This window comes from Tinamus guttatus, unplaced genomic scaffold (assembly GCF_059628265.1).
Source record: "Tinamus guttatus ecotype Peru unplaced genomic scaffold, ASM5962826v1 Tinamus_guttatus_pri_ptg000025l, whole genome shotgun sequence".
NCBI classification, from domain to species: domain Eukaryota; kingdom Metazoa; phylum Chordata; class Aves; order Tinamiformes; family Tinamidae; genus Tinamus; species Tinamus guttatus.
This window is the reverse complement of record NW_028288559.1, coordinates 2268579-2286158: the sequence shown is the minus strand read 5'-3', so window position 1 is coordinate 2286158 and position 17580 is coordinate 2268579. Positions and strand designations below refer to the sequence as shown.

The following is a 17580-nucleotide window of genomic DNA, read 5'->3' as shown; positions in this document are numbered from 1 at the left end:
TGAAGTAGTGACTGGAGTGGCAGGAGAGGATGTATTCACTGGCCCATAAAGCCTCTTGCCATCATCAGCCACATTCTTCCTGACGAAACTCCAAAATTTACCACATTTAATTGTTCTGATACCACACATCACATTTCTATAACATTCAACGGGATATATAAAAACAAATATCCTATCGTGATCTACAAGAAAACCAGACAAATCAAAATATTTCTGCATTTCATAGATATAAAATATAATGAATTTTCCTACAAAAATCAGGAATTCCACCTTTCAAAAAAAGTTTCAATTTCACCAAAAGTAAATAATGTTGAATATTCTGCTCACTAAATACGATGCTGACCAACGGCCTCTGCCAGTGGTGAAGCCACTTTTTATGTAGAGTAACGTGTCTGAGTTGTGGAAAAAACTCAGTTGGCCACAACAGATCTCAAGAATCTGCAGGCCACTGGGCTTAACTACCCTAGTTCCTATGCTATGATAAGCTGTAATAAATCCTAGGTAGCTCCAAGATCATCATGCAGATGATGTAATGGCATTTTTACCTCTCTTATTGTACATTTACTACACTCTAAGCTTTGTACTAAGCGCAGGCCATCCAGAGCTGTGATTCATCCTCCCCAGCTCACCACAACTACGAGCTGATGTACAGCCTGAACACAGAAAACCAACCACCCCCCCTGGAAACAGTCTCCCCGTGACAGACCACTGATGCAGGTCTCCAAAATGACATACCCTCACCACAGGTAGCACAGCTGCAGGCCAGTATGCATACACACACCACTACAGACCTCTCATGTATGTCACGTTTGACATCTGTTCCAGTCCTTTTTTTTCCTCTAACATTAACCCTTCAGCCCTCAAAATATGCAGGAGCCACAATTCTATGTCACTCCTGATGGTATGTTTTACATCCCTCCTTTCTTACCTTTCTCAAACACCTAAACATGCCACCCAGGCAGCTCAGACTATATCCGTTTTTTTTAATGATAGAGAGAAAGTAAAGGAGAAAAGGAGATAGAAGCCATCACTGCTCAACCAGCTCTTCTGGGGGCAAGGAAGACCAGCATCATACTGGAGAACGGTTCTGCCACACCAGCAGAGCTCACAACGTTGGACAAGGAGCTTCTAGCAGCACGTGTGCCAGAGACCCGCGAATACCAGCTCTCCTCCTGCCTTTTGGTTTTTTTTTCCTGTAGAGCTATGCAGTATTATACTGCCTTTGGGTAAAGGGAGAGCACAGATTAATGCTGCTCCTCTTTCATCTCCTCCCCTTGGCTTCTGAGGCTTCAGCTCCCCTTTGAAAGAAGGACAGAAACGTAAGCTGAGTTTGAAAACATTGTGCCTGAGATTCTCTTCTCGCACGAAGGGAAGTCACAAACAGGAGAAAGGGAGTGAGCGCTTATCAACAGCGGGGAGAGCAGAGAGCAGTCCCCAGGTATCTCCTCCACCCCATTCTGGAAAATGGGATGTTTTCTTTAAATCCCGAGGCATTAGCACTGCTTCGTAGCAGTTCTGCCAGTTTCATTAATTGCACTTCTATTCCAATCATTTCATGAGCAGACTGTGCTTATAATCTGGCTATTTATCCTAATGTTTGATGTTTCTGACTCATATAAATACATTACATTGAATGCAGAAAAGTACTTTGCATGACAAATTTGAGATTTCTGCCGGAAACATTTGACTGAAATTTATTTTTGCTATCCATAGAGAATAAGCCCTTACATTATTTGATTGTTATTCACATTTTGGTAATCGCATTATGAACCTCTACTAAGAAATGAAATGGCAGTGTGCCTTTTTTCCTCTAATAGCAAACTACTCCCTTCCTCCCCTTCCCAAAAGCATAGTCCTTGAAAGAGCATTAGGAAATGAAAAAGCCAAGAACAGCAACAAAAAAGATGCATCCACGTTTGAATATTCATTGAAACATGACGTAGCTCAGTCACCGCTTGCCATTTGGGTGTGTGGTGCCTAGACAAGCTTAAAGTAACACCGAGATTTTAGTCTTGTCTTGTATGGGGTGGACATAGCTGTTAGTAGGTAGATTTCTAAGCACCCTAAGCTGTCCTGATTGCATTAGTGTTGCTAGGCTTTAAACAACTCTGCATCAGCTGATGAGCTGACTCGATGCTCTAGGTAAGACCAAGGAGAAACAGTAACAGATTTCATGTTCTGGGTGTTAGTCAGCTCTATGCTGATATTCTTCATTTTCCCCAGCAGCTTCTCGACCACGAGCTTTTCGCAGGACAACATGTGCCCCTGTTGTTGGCCCTGCTGTGGAGCCCCGGCACCGTTCGCAGCCCTTGGTGCCCCTGCCGATGCGCTGTCCTCCGCTGGAGACTTCCTCCTGCAGCTCTGTGCTGGCACAAAATTGACCACATTTTTTTCTCACAGCTATCATTAAACAAGCACAAGAAAAGAGGAAATAAACATCTTCTTTTTTTTTTTTTTCAGCTTTAAATCTTGGTAATTGAATTAATCTCACAAATTCCAGCATCTGATAATTGTCCTCCACTCCCTTTAGATTTTATGAGCATCATGTCATGGCAGGTTTCTCTCTGGAGTTTGCTGAGAAATCAATGAACAATTTTTTTTTTTTTTAAAGCTGCTTCTCCTCTTACCCTTTTTAACACTACCTTTCTCCTCTGAGAACATAGAGTATTTGCTTCCTTCTGACCACCTGGCAATACTGGAGCATGTCCTTTGATTTGTTGCATGGGCCTCAAGCTCCTGCTGACAGAATTTCTGCCAAGTAACTAGCAGGAAGCTCCCACTCTTGGTGTTTGGAAAAAAATAGGAACAAAAGAGATCTTTCCTGTTATGATGGATGATTTTCAAAGCTGTGGTTTTGGCAGACCTCTCAGCTGTAGATGATTTCAGCTTGTTGCATTCAGTGCATGATGGACACACACAGCTACGTCGTTTGCTCAGCTCATAACTCTTCAAAAGAGTAAAAAATCCTTTTAGAATTGTTATCAATGTAACGTCCACTAGTCATGTAGCGCATATTAGCAGCAATTATGGATAAGTGGCCTAATAATTTAATGAGTATGATTAATAGAAACATGTCAACCCATTTTACTATAGTGACTGGATAATTATTATCTTTGCGTTACATTTCTCACAATTAAAATAGTTCAGTCCAAATATCCACAAGAACTACACACACCAGGAAAAAGACGTTTCTGCTTAAGTGGCTGCTGCCCACAGCTGGATTGCTCAGCCCTCAGGAGCACCTCAGCCAGCCCAAGGGCAGCGCATGGATCTCTTACACGCACTGCGCATTAGCCGGCCTGGTAGCAGCCTGCAGCCCCCCAAATCCCCTGAATGTTCTTGTTCTTATTGAATCAAGGGGCCCAGGAACAATTTGATTGTCCCCACTGTTTCTTTTCACACTATTTTTCCCCCCGCCCTTTCCTTGACAGTGGTTTTAATTCCCTGCATGGTGACTTACGCGCTTGCTTCTAAGAATAGCAATGGCCAGGTGGAACCGTAGGAACAGAAAGCAACAGGGGAACATCGTAGACATGGCAAACATTTCAAAACAAAACATCTGCTGGAAAATACATACTTTATGTTTTTCCACACGAGGTTTTAAATCCACACAAGCACTCAGCTTTTTGATAAGCAGAGACACCTTTATAAAATATATATATATATAGAAAAGAAATAAAAATAATGCAAGACAAGGTCACAGACTGTGTAATACTTATTTTAAAGTTGGTTTCAGGCTGGCACAATACAAAAAATAATCATAATAAATCACTACAACCTTTGTAGAGCTGTTGTGCTCAAAGCAATTTATACTTCTTTTTCTCTATGACTAAGGAAAGCAGTACAGAATCATAAACGTCAATAGCTTCCTCAAGGTAATGTTCCAAGGTAAGAGCTACGTTAGCAACACAGATTCCCAGCTCTTAGTCTGGGTTCTCCCCACTGGACAAGGCACTACTACACCATCACAGTGACAAAGCCTGGTAACCCTCAGTATTTCACCTACTCCTATTCGAGTCTGAAATAAGACAAGCAACTTTCCAGGAGCAGTCCTGCCAACTCCACAGCAGGAAGAAGGAGCACAGTTTGCTCTGCTTGTTCCAGATTGGCTTAAATGGGAATTCCTCCTTTCTTCCTTTCTTCCTCTCAATGCTGGAATTTTGGGTTCAGTATTGCCATGAGAGCGAGAGTTTCATAGTTCACTTGTGCAAATAAATACCAGCCTCACTTCAGTCCCTTTTTAAGTGAATGTTCCCTTCTACCCCTGCTACGAAGCAGGGAGTCCAAAAGCTCCGGCCTTGCCCTGTTTCCTCCTCCTCGTGCACACAATTAATAGGTTCAGTTTCTGTTCACGAGAGCACTTTCTTCTGTCTCTGGCCACTCTTGCTGCTCATCTCTGTGCATCCTCCAATTCCACAGAATTACTTGTACAGCAAGGTACTCAGGACTGCAGGAAATATTTTGGACTATAAGAAGCAGCTGATTTACAGGATGGCACTTAAGCACTTGCTTATTATTCTCCAAAATGGTTCAGGCAGCTTCTTTTCTCCACCCTTATCATAATCAAGAATCACAGGGAATTTTACTTCTCGGAAATACCTTTGGGTCTGTCTCTTTTCTCATGCTTTTTAAAATATATTGCTATGAAATTCAAGCCTCTGCTTAGCAGCTGCTGTCAGAAGCACACGGCGCACTGCCAGAAAAAACTTATAAGCTAGAGGTGCTAAGCTCTTCCATTGCCACCTATGACTTCAACAAGGATTAGGAATCACAGCTTCCAGCCACAGCATGTCTTAATTTTCCTTTAACAGAGGCTGAGGTTGCTGTAGCTGAGCTTAGTCCTGCCAGAACTACCGAGCCATTGGACATCGATGAAATTTAGGGTGGGTGTTTGGAAACAGAAATCACTCAATCACTTTCTTGGCCATGGTGAATTTGCAGATGTTGGGAATCACACCCTAGGTGAAACCCAGCGCAGTTTCATGATTCTCTAGAAAAAATCATCCCTCTTTCATCTCAAGATAAAAAGAAGAAATCCTCATCACACCAAATCCATGAAGACAGCAGCGAACAAAGAAATTACAACAGCAACAAAGTTAATGATATTTGTTCTGAAGGAGCGTAAAAAACAGCCGAAATACCTCCTCCAACGAAGACAACATCAGCTTTCAAAAGCAAGATAAAAAGAACTGTCACTAATGAGACAAAACGAGGAGAACGGGAAAAATAAACGTAAGACGGTAGGAACAGGTATGTTGAAGCAGTCTGGAAAGGCAGTAGCTGGTAGTTTGCAGTAGCCATTTGCCAGCAAGGTGACCACAGCCTTCCAGAGGTGCTGCATTATGATGGTTAGTAAAATGATCACACGACCCAGCTTTAATACATCTTTAGAGAACACCTTATTCACACTTGGACCCAAACTCTCTGTTGGTTAGAAGCTAGGTGTCCCTGCTTATCATCCAGTCACAAGAACGAAAATAAACTAGTTCTGTGAGTATGGAATCTATATTGGAAAACAAACCTTTCCAAACATCCTTCTTTGACCAAAGTAGGCTTAAACACCACACACCTGCGAGTATCCAACCTGCACCGTCATCTCCTAAATTATCTAGAATGAGTCAGCTCTAATTCTTCTTTATAATTATGGAAATAAAATTATACCATTCTAGAGTATAGCTAGAGTTACAGCATTTTTTTTTCTAGCTGTCATAGGAATGCAATATTTAGCATTAAAGCTGTGCGCAAGTGGACATCCTCTGCCCAATGACATTTGATTTGCATGGCAACGCGGATGTGGATGACAACGGGTGCGGATGGGAAGCGGTCCAGGAGAGCAAACGCCGGAGTTGTGGTGTGGTGAGGGTGGGCACACACACCTGCATGAGTAACACACCTGGAAGGGCCACGGCCAAAGGCAACCGGCCGCGAGCCGAAACTCCTCCAAGGCTGCAACTGCCCCCTTAACGATGCAAACAGGAAGATTTTTTGCCTTTATTATTTTTGCATCTGTTGATATTCCACTTAAGGATTCTTCTCAAATAGGAGATTTAATGCCCCAGTGCCTCTAGGATTCAAACTACTCATTTTTATCCTGGGAAGGCTTCCTTCACAGGTGAGGGAAACGGCATGGTAGGGCCTGAGGAGCAGAATGCTCGTTCCAGTTTTGCCAGTAGATGTCTCTGCGAAACACACTGCGGGGCGCTCGAGAAGTGGGAGACTTCGGCGAAACGCAAGTGGCAGTTTACATCTCTAACCATAATGGTAGGGGTAAAATCAACGAGGGCACTAGCACGTTCTGAAGACTGTTCTTACACAATAAAAATGGGTTTTACTTAAAACTCAGTGCTCCTCTTGTTAATTATTCTTTTTTTTTTCTCCTGACATTTTCTTACTGAATAAGAAGAATTCACGAAAGGCTAAACATATACTAATACTCTTGACAGTAAGTTAAATAAAAAGTAGAGTCTCAGGGGCAAAAGTATTTTTACCATTAAAATTTTGGCTTTTGTGAAAACCAACAGTCCGTTCCTACTTCCAACAGAGAATTTTTTTTTACTTCATATTTTCCCTCAAATTAAAAAATCAGTATGTGGAAGAATAAATTTTAGTTTCAGGCTAAAACAGCACAGCATAATTATGCCCCTGATGGATAGCATTCAGGGCTTCCTACATTTTCTTCTTATCTATATGATACTTGGCAGTGGTCTTATTTGCAAAAACACAGCTTCTAAGCAGAGAAACTAATTTTATTTTCTTGTAATTGGCACTTGCCGTTAACGGACGGCATCATTTTCTGATTAATAATGAAGAAAAGATCTCAAAAGGCACAGATCAGCTGGAAAAGCATCTGCTTAAAATACACCCATGTAATTAGGAGAGGACGTCAAACAGGCTTGATTACATATTTCATGGGTATGTGTCAAAGAGTGTAAAGCAGTTGACTTAACCCCAGGGTGACTTCAAGAGGATTTACTTTATCTAGAGTTTGTGATTAGCACCATATAATCTGGATCTGCTGAACAAGTGGAGTTTTACACAATATGCAAATTTTCTTTTGCTTTAATTTAGCCCCTTTGGATTTAGCATAAAAATCTCCGTGTTGCACGAAGGGCTGAAACAGCAGGATCCAGTTAGTTCGGAAATTGAGACTGTGATAAAGGAAGCAGCGGAATCCTTGCCGTGGCAGCCGGCACGCGCTAGACGGGCACCGCGGCACGTGCTGCAGCACGGCCTCCCTCTGCAAAGGGAAAAGCACCTCGCCACTCACAGAACACTTCTGGTTTGCAGAGAATTAAATTCATTTCGTTGCCCTGTGAAGATTTCTTCTCCAGGTTTTGAATATCTGCACCGTAACACTTTTTTTCCTTGTTATATCCTATATATAATATAAAGACATAATAAAATTCAATTAACAATATATTGCTTAAAATTTAATGTAATAAGATTACATGCAATTTCAGTTTCCATTGCCCTCTCAGTTCCAATTTGTAGCTGGTATTTTTAAAATATCCATACGGAAACAATATTTAAAACTGCAGCCAAGTTTTGTATCTTCCCGTTTTAAAAAGGTATTCCAAGAATAACGGGGACACAGATTTAGGCAGCAAGCAGACTTTGGAAGGCCTGCACTCAAGATACACAGTCTGACACTAAAACCCTTCCTCCTGCTCCTCTTTTAACAATATGGTCCCCAGTACATTTACCCCTTCGCTGTCTGCCTTAGCAGGGTGCCAACCTGGTAGCGAAACGGGCAATTCCTTCACGTCCTAACTACAGCTCACACCATCTCCTAGAGAGGACGATATTAACGACACGCAGCAGCAATCCAGCAAATCCTTTTGCTGTGTGTGGGCAATGCTGGAGCTGCCGAGGAGGCAGAGTGCTGCAGCTTCACTGCTTGGCCTGCTGTTAATATTTCCACAACTGTTATTTTAGAGCAGGGCCCAGACTCTTTCTCGATGCAGGCTGCAATAGTTCCTCCCACTTTATTCATCTGAAGTGGCAGACTTTGCAGTGCTCCCCGTGGCAGAATCAGGAACAGATCGGCTACCTATGGCAAAAAGCCGGGCCCCCGTCGTTCACTCAGAGCTGCCCTCCAAACACATCGCATGTGCTTGGCTGCGTTTTCAAACAGTTGCACGCAAACGTTTCACCTCCTTGCTCGTTTTGTAGTACTGATTCTGTAAATCATTTTAATCCCACCTACAGCCATTAGCAAGTATGTGCTCTGCTGAGCATGTCTTTCCTAATAAATTAACAACAGGCCCAACAACAGCTTCTTTTGATGCAAAAGAACCTACTGAGCTTTCCTTCTTATCAGCTTTAACCAGTAATTTGAAAATGATCAGAGACTTCTGAACATGTAGATATACGCCCTTTGTAGAAGGCTTTTTTTTTTTTTTTTTTGGTCTGTTCTTTCGTAAAAGGAGCATTCTCAGCCTGGAGATGGATTTTTTTTTCCCCTGCCTTTGCAAGATGGTTTTTGCGCTGGCAGAATGTGACCCTCTCCCTCACAAGCCTACCGGAATAAGCTTGGAGCTGAAGCATGAAATATGTATGTTGCAAATTGGAGATGGTGCATGGAGTAATAGACAGATGAGGGTTTCACAAATGGAAAACCTCGTGCTGAGCCTTCCCCTCCTCAGACCACTTCCAATGCACTCCCTGCTCTGTCTTATTAGCTTATTTCAACCAGAGATCTGTACAACCTGCTCTGACCAACGCAAACCCCAGATGCGAAAAAAAGCACTATTCCCATCTCAGCTGATCTGACAGTTCAGATTTCTAGTCCTATGGGGATCACTAGCAGGAGGCTCTTCAGAAGTCCAAAAATTCCCTATCTGGCACTAAACTAATCTCTTAAGAGGCAAGAATCCCAGTCGTTGCTATGCTGTAACTCACCCTGCCCTAAATTTCCAAGAATCACACCGGTGAGGTATTTGCTATTCCAACTCATTACAGTGGCAGTTCGGTGGTCAGGACCAACATAGGTGCAGACGAAGCCACCCAGAGACTAAACCCTGATCTAGAAACATGCTGCTACCTAGCTCCCTGCTCCCCTCAAGATTAATATCTACATGGTTTACTAAAACTCAAGCAAAATTTCATAGCTCTTGAGTAGATCAGGAAATAGTCTCAAAGCAGCCATCTGAGGTAGGGCATTTCTGTTGGCGTTAGTAAAGACAACACAGCAGCCTCCAAAAAGTACAAGTTAGGATGATAAGTTCAATGCCTGTTATTCTCCCCATGAAAATGTTATTCCTTCTGTTTCAGTCAGCCATGTCGCTTTTTTTCTGGGGTGCCTTAACCAACATTTAGATGAGTGTACATGAACCATTCCAAAAACCACAGGGCACGTTGCGATCTTATTCAAAGCAGTTTCACACCAAGGTGGTTGCAAAAACTTCAGAAGGAATTCCTCATCTCCACTCCCAAGGAATAACTACCAGGACACCCAGTACATAGGCAATATACTCTTCACCTAGGGTTTAAATATGTACTTAAAGATAGATGGAAAAGAAGTGGCAGACAGGCCACACGGACAGGCCACCTGGGTCGCACCTTTTCTTCCTCGGCTCAGCTTAGAACAAAGACATTTCTCCCTCCTCTTAGTTCCTAAGAAGCATATTTTTCTCTCTAGGATAAGTTTTATTACGAAAAAAGAAAAAAAGAACAAAATCCAAGGCAGATTGTGCTATAATATTTCTTCCTGCTTCCTGTTATCTTAACAGATTTGAGGAAATTTTGCGGTCCTGCCCTAGGCCTCTTAACAAATTAGGAAGCTTGTGGATGCGATCTACATCACTATCAACAAATCCACATTGAAACAAAAACAAAACAGAAAAGCAGCTTTTATTTCCAGAAATAAACCTTAAAAACAGATTAAACTGCAAGAGCAGCCCTGGCAGGATTTCTTCTGCTAACTGGCTTTTCCTAGCTTCTGAAATGATGCTCTTGCTGTCCTGCTGTATTTTCGAGGCTACAAATGATGTCTTGTTTGCATTAGGTCACAAAAAGAAACCTAAGAAAACCTGGACTGACAGGTAACACATTAGCAGAAAGGCCTATTAGAAGTAAATAGTTTGTTTTCTAAACCAAATTAATCTTGAGACAGAAATTAAAAAAATCAAATCATTCACTTGATGAGCCATTAAAAAAGGAAGAGATTTATGTCTTTTGACAGACAGTAGCATCATTATCCGGGCATTAGAATACCATTCAGATTTAAGCTCCTTTGCACACACTTCACATTCAGAAGCCTGTCTTTCCTTCCTGATGCCAAAATTTAAAATGCCCGCTCCTCTTTTCAGAGCATGCATTATTCCAGAATTATGAGGGTTGCTGGAGCATCTTCTGCCCAATGTCAACTTGTTTTTTTCTTAGGAAAAAAACCCAAACCCACAACCATCATTCACATGTAGCTACAGGAGGGTGTAATTGTGCACCATGAATTAAGGTTCTAGCACAGACAGCTCAGGTTTCTCTTACACTAAGGTTCATCCTATGGCATATGTCTGGCATAGAGAAAGTAAAGCTGAAGTGTAATCAACAATTTATTCTCCTTTAAGCTAGTGGGAAGAGATCTTCCCAAAAACAAAGGATGCCACCAGTTATTGATATCTCAGAGGAAGGCAAAAATTAAAAGCAAAGCAAAAAATAACACAGTCCCAACTCTCAAAGGCCAACTTAAAAATCAAAATCAACTTTGCCTTTCAGCATCCAGCACTGTGTTTTGCTTTGGCTGTTGTGCAGTATAATTGCCTTTATGAGAAGCAGCCCAACCTTTGCTCTCCAACAACTAATCAAGCAGTCCCTTTATAAAGGACTTTTAATTCATCATCCTTAGGAGAGCTGGCTTGCATTTTACAGCTTCTTCCAATATATATTATATTTTGCTGGGGAATTAATTCATGTTTCCTGAACAGACATCATAATTAAACTACTCCTCCTAATAGAATTGCAAATCATGTACCTTGGTTTCATTTGTAAAACTGGCAAATATTTACTAGTAAAAATACATAGCAGCTTAAGCCAAGTTTATCTTGAAATTTATAGCATACAAAACCCTTGAAAAAAGGAAATCAGTATACACACTCATATCATGATGTAACTCTAGCATGAAATATGCCCTGCTGTTAATCAAAGTGGAGACAGGTCAAGGACTTAATCAGGATGATATCAGACTCAGAAACAAATCTCTAGTTTTCACAACAGAGCCTAATGATCAAACTGTGATTTACCTTCCACTGGCCGTCCCCCTCCCCTTAACAAGATCTTAAAGAACTCCATCAGTGCTTTTATCACAGGGAACAGCAAAATTAGTAACAACAATTTTGTTCATCCTGTTTCCACTCCAAGCTGCTCAAACGCAGAACAAGAACCACGTGCTGCATGGGCTGAATGCAAAGGGAACAGTCCAGGATCCACAGAAAAGTGAGAATCAAAAGCGATCCACATCTGACAGTGCATTTTGTCACTGAAATTTCTGTCAGTCAAAGTGGAAGAAATTTGAATGGAAGGGACTTAAACAAATCTGCAGTCATTCTGGATTAGGAAGCATTTCTATAGTATGCTTTGCTGTATACACACAAATGCTAATGCTCTCTGTTCAAAAGCAATAGCACACTTTATTAGGAAAAACAAAGGTTAACACAACAGGTGAAACACCATAGTCAAAACACTCCACAAAAACAACAACAACGAAACCCCACACTGTAAATTTCTGTGCGAGGCTAATTCCAAGTAGGTGTTCTTATGTGTCAGACAGCAGACATCACTGCATTGCAAACTTCCTTGCAAAATTATCTACAACATCTAGAGAAGTGTTTTAGCCTCCAGAAAACAGCAGTCCACAGCTCTTCTGAATGCAATAAAGAGTGCCACAAAAAGCCTTGCAATGATTTTAGTCAAGCATACTGGTAAAAAATAAATATGGTGCTGATGCAGTCAGATGTGGTTTTATTAATGAACAAATGTAACAATTCCCTTCATCGTATAAATGAATCTGCTTTACTATCTGCACCAGTTAGGCCTAGTCACTGATGGGTGCTAGAGAAAATAAAATTTGATGTATTTCAGAAACTGAAGAAAGTTATCAGATTTAGAACAATCTTGAAAAAGTAAAAAAACCGTCAACAATAAATGAATCAAGCCCCAAGTTAAAGGCAACTTCTCCACCCACCTAACAGTTCTGTAGAGGATCTTTTCAATACACAAATTATTTCAAGTCACTTTAGCCACCTTAGATTTCATCAATGCTACAGGCCAGAAGGCAAATTTAAACAATAATAAAGACTGAAAGGTCTCAACAGACTATTTATTCATGTTTCTGGTCTACACTTTCATCTACTGCTATCCACTTTATTCAAGTTCAGGACTATTCCCCTCAGTCTAGTATTAAGAGATTTTCAATTGTCTGCCTGAAATGGCTACCACGAGAAGTGGTGAGGGGAGGGGAGGAAACGGGTGAGAAACACAATGGGAAAAAGCATCTTTGCACAAACAGTGCCTGTACATGAGGCACCCACAGCGCTCCTGCGCCTTCAGCCAAAGCAGCAGGCTCTCACTCACAGGAAAACCCCTTGTTTAGGGTTGCACGTTCCCTGGAAGCGTTTCCCTTGCCAGAAGGGCTCGCTGAGGCTCGCTTCCCGCCCCGGCCGTCACCCGCAGCACGGCGCGTTGCGATGCTGAGGCAGACCAGGCGCCAGCCAAGGCCTCCTCCCGCTTTGCACTGACTTCCCAAAGTTAGCGGGCTGGGGAATTTTAACTCCATAAACCGAGGCTGTATTTTATATGCTTCATACAGCTGAACATGAGTAACAGAAAGACATTATTAATATAATATTCAGAATATATCTTAGAATAATCAGCATACATCTTTCCCGAATTACTAGCAAATGTAATGGGTATGTCTGGGGTATGCATTTGTGCTCTACCCCCTCCTAGGACACTAGAGTGGAGGGCAGAAATTGCTTTTGCTAGTGAAAGACAGGACTCTCTCATTTTGTTGTAGCTGGCATGTCTCTCCATGAACAAGCAGGATTTTTTTCCAACCGCAACCGGTTTAGGCAAGCCGCAGCAGCGAAGCCTATTGCCATTATAATGTAGCTGTCATATAAATATGAAGATGTTTGGCTCATGTAAATATCTACAAAAAATCAAAATAGGACAAAATGGAAATTCATCCCTAGGATTAGTTATAAATCATGTCAGGGAAGGCAGTCACCTACTGAAATGAATTCATTTTAGGCAGGAGACTAGGTAAAAGAGATGACCTTCATCGTGCCCACTGACTGCTAACTCTGATGTGTTCTGATGATACAGATCCTGAAGTGGGATCAAGGTGGCTGGCTGTGAGCTGGTTCATGAATCTCAGAGGCACATATTTTGAACACACCTAGGCACAGACTGTAGACACGAAATCATGGAACATTTTAGGTTTGGACCCTTGAGGGTCATCTAGGCCTAATTCCTGCTCAAAGCAGAGCTACTTCAGTGCTAGAACAAATTGCTCAGGAATTTGTCCATCTGAGCTTATGTGGAATATTCCTTTATTTCTTTAAATATTAAGCATTTTTTATTGTGGAATCAGAATTTCTCCTGTAGCAGCTTGCAAGTGCTGCCTCTCAACGTTTTGCTGGATACCTCTGAGAGGCTGGAATTTTCCCGTAATGTCATAATCATGCGCTTTTCTCAGGAAGCAAGATGGGAATTTTCATGAAATTTGCAGCTGTCGTACAGAGAAAAGAGGCAAACCATAATGCTGCTTTCCACTACAAGGTGTCAAAATACTGGCATATATAAATTACTGAGGAAAGTCATTATTTGGAGACTTCACTGCTTGAAGATAGTTACCTACACAGTGGAATATAGTTTCTATTTAACCAAAAGCTTCTTTTCATGGTTCCTCTCTATATCTGTGCATAAAAAAACAGCTTTCCTGCAGGAGGTCAAGGAGGCCTTCATGCACAGCAGGAACTCTTACAGCTTCAAGCCTCAATGGGATGTAGCTCAGCTACTTACTACTATTAGTTTCCTACTGCATCTTTGTGAATGTGAAACAAACTGTAAGTGCTTGACATATGCAAGCCTTGAATGCATGCTTGGGGAGAATGGGCAGGATTTTTTTTTTCAAAAGCAGCTTAGAATAATCCAGTATAAAAGACCTGAGTAAACCAGTTACACTGAAGATCTTCACTCCGGTGAACACGGACAATATATCTGGGATGGAAAATTAAACTGTAGCCATAGGAAATAAGAGTATAAATGTGTCTTGTGCCTTGGGTATAAATCTGGAACATCATTCTGTAGTATTAGAGTTATAGTAACTGACCTGTGAGTCTTTCCAGAACATCAAATCCATGTTTCAGAGCAATGATATCAAGGAAAGCGACTGTGCCATCTTCAAACCTGCAGAATGGAACAAATGAGCACAGTAAACAAATCATGCAGCTGCAGTACAGACAAAAAAAATATTTTTAGAGCTGCTGTTTTAAAATTCAGTGAAATTAACTTGCAGAGCAGAAATTCTTACCTTGGGGATCCAAATCCCATTCTTGTAGTATCCTCTGAGGTGGAAATAAACACTTCAAAGCTAAATGTTCATATGAACAGTAGTTTGAGAAGAGGAAGTTACATTTTTTCCTGCACAGGCTCCTTGTGGGTTTTGGATTTGCGGAACGATGGGTAACAGTTCTGTCTTGGGCCCAGTATGTCCTAAGGTCCCAAGTAACCTGCTGCCCATGTGAGAAGATGTCCAAAACAAGGGCAAGGCAAGGAGACAGGTGGATGCTGGTGCTTGCCCCACTCTATAGTGATTACAGCCACTGCAGCCAAGCTACAGGACAGGGGGACCTTCCTTAGCTGGAGTAAAGAGGGCACCCACTAATGAGTGCCCTGCTGGAAATAACCAACATGTAACAGTACAGCTATACCAGGACAGAAGAAATGTGTCCCACTACTCTTCTCTTTCGGTTTTCCTGCAGTCATCAACTAATTAAAAAGGCAAACAAGTGACACTGATAGGGAGTTGGCTGAAGAACATATAAAGCTTTCCAAAAATATTCAGTAAGGTCCACATAAAAGAATAACGTAAGAAAGAGTGTTGTATATACGGTTATATATTCACCTTGGACAAAACAAGACAAAAAGTGGCAGTAAATTGCTACAAACCAAAGGGGAAGACAAAAGCAGCGGACTGCTACAAGGAAGAGTAGTCCAAAACAGTTATTTAGGTTTGCACAGCCCTCAGGAATTTCTGCCTCTTGCCTAATTGTCTAAAATAATTAATGGCCAAGGTCATTCACCTTGAACTTGAAATGTCCCTGGTTTTCAGTGATGAAACTTAAAGTGGCCGCTAGCGATTTGAGAGATAACTAATACTAGGAATATTTTCGTATGACATGAAATGGCAACACAAACTTCTGGATGAGGACCTCAGGGGGAAATATCGAATTCAAACACCCAGGAAAACTGGGGCTGGAGAGCAGAAGGGGAAGAGAAGGCAGAGGCAGAGGAAATTAAATGTAGAAAAGCACCAAAGATTTGCATAGGCTGCAGGAAATATCCCACACAGCTGCCGAGGAGAGACTGCAGAGAGGAGTCACGAGGGCGAATTGATCTGCCCCAGCCATTGCCTGACGGTGGCTGGGAAAGCAATGAAACAGCGGGAATTAAAGCCCAGAGCAGAGAGGCTGGCACCGAGCCCATCAGGGAGACTGCACAACACCCTTATCATCATCAGGAGAGAAAAGCACTTACAAGAGGATCAAAGGTGGCAGCAGAGATTTCGGAGGCAGAATCTGACTTACAGTAAAAGAGGAAATTAACATCGGATTTTTGTTCATTAACTGTGATTATTACCCAAACAGACAACTGCAGTACAGCCATGGCTAAGCAACACAAAGCAACTATGCTGTTTAAAGTCCTGAAATATTTTCACTGCAACGGTCCAGAGCTTAGGAATTTCTTTCTTTTCAGAAAAAAAAAAGAAGACAGAAAGCAAACAGAATTGTGTTTTTTTGGGGCCAAACGTTATGCTCTGGAATAGCACAGTCACCGCGGCAGCACACACACTGATCGCTTCGTCACTCCGGCATTATTTATTCTTTCTGATCATAAAAGTGTGCCTGCTGCACGCTCCATTACAAGAACCAGAAGCCATAAAAGCAATGTTAAATGATGACAAAAATACTTGCCCAAACCTGAGTGCCTGCAAACAAAGATATGGGCAAGTCTCTGTTTGTAATTTAGATACGGACTTCTGCAGTGTTCCTCTCCAGCCTGTGCACTGCCCAGATGCACCACTCCATCTGCGTATCGCTTAGATTTCTGTGCCTGATAGAGGCACTGTTAATGGGCCATAATTCCTAGACTATGTGTCTTGACGCTTGGGCCAGGGCACTTGACTCGGGCACATTCTCTGCGGTTACTGAACACCTCCTGTGCAATTTTGGGTTAAGCTGTAATCTCCCCTGTACTTGCCGCTTTTCAAGCTAAGCCATTAAGCTTCCTTTATCCCCTGAGAAGTTTACAGGAATCATCCATAAATTCTAGTATTTAGCAAATGAACTCTCAACTGCTGTGGCTGTTTTACTTGGGGCCAAGGCACACCGTGATGCTATGAGGGGTAGCTGTTCCCCTTCTGGGACATGGGGAGCTTCCTCTCAGAATATTTAACCACATCTTAGGAAGAAGCGCAAACATGCTCCTTGCATTAAAATACATTGACTTCAATAGTGACTTTTATGTTTGACGTAAATGATGCTTCAAATGAATTGTTTCCCCACTCAATGTCAGTTTCAGTGCTACAGTAATGAGTTTAGGATGAAGTTCATTTGAATGCTGGTCTAGCAGCCATTTCCTGAAGTAGTAACGAGTCTCCTTCAGTTGATGATCTACAAAGGAGCCACAGAAACTATATTACTGCAGAGTACCAGCTCAAGAAACAACAAGCTTCTCTCTCTTATCTGGCTCTTATTATAATTGATTCTGCTAAATCACAGCTGAGATGAGCTCAGTTGCTTGGCTAATTGTGTTTAGAAAACCTTAAGAAAGCATTTCACATCAACCTGCTATCTGTCAAATGGGTTAAACTATCTTGTACAGAGACAGATCCCACTTTTAGGTCTTCCTAGTGATGAAAATAGCTAGTCTTTCCCTGAATCCTTGTTCTCTTGGTGGTTGTGACATCTACTGTTGGGCTTCTGCATCCAAATGCTAGTTTCTAAAGACAACTGTATAGAGGAAAGAAACTGGGACATCCTTGGGCACTCCTGAACCCCCTCCCCTCGTTACCTCAATCACCTTTACATGGAAATGCAATGACAAAAGTCATGTCCAGGACAAATGAGTGTAAAGACGGTGCTTAAGGGCGAAAAGAACAACTCATGGTGAGAAGAGAGGACTTTAGTAAAGGACTTGGGTAAAATTTTATTAACCACAAAAATACTGGAATCGGACAAGATTGACTTAAGTCATGAGCCCATCCATTTGCCCCCACAAGGGAAAATCCAACCTCTGAGCCAGCGAGCATGTGCAATTCCTCTGCCCCAAGCACCACCCAGAGATGTGTAACTTTGG

The 17580-nt window shown here is 41.9% G+C and overlaps 1 protein-coding gene across 1 annotated transcript in view; it reads right to left on the bottom strand.

Annotated features, from left to right (window-relative positions):
• The window catches only part of MOCOS (molybdenum cofactor sulfurase), a 209524-nt gene that overhangs the window by 70379 nt on the left and 121565 nt on the right, over window positions 1-17580 (bottom strand). Inside the window, exon 5 of the mRNA XM_088525988.1 lies at window positions 14333-14409. Within this exon, the coding sequence (XP_088382114.1) occupies window positions 14333-14409 (77 nt within the window). The remainder of the gene's footprint in view (window positions 1-14332; window positions 14410-17580) is intronic.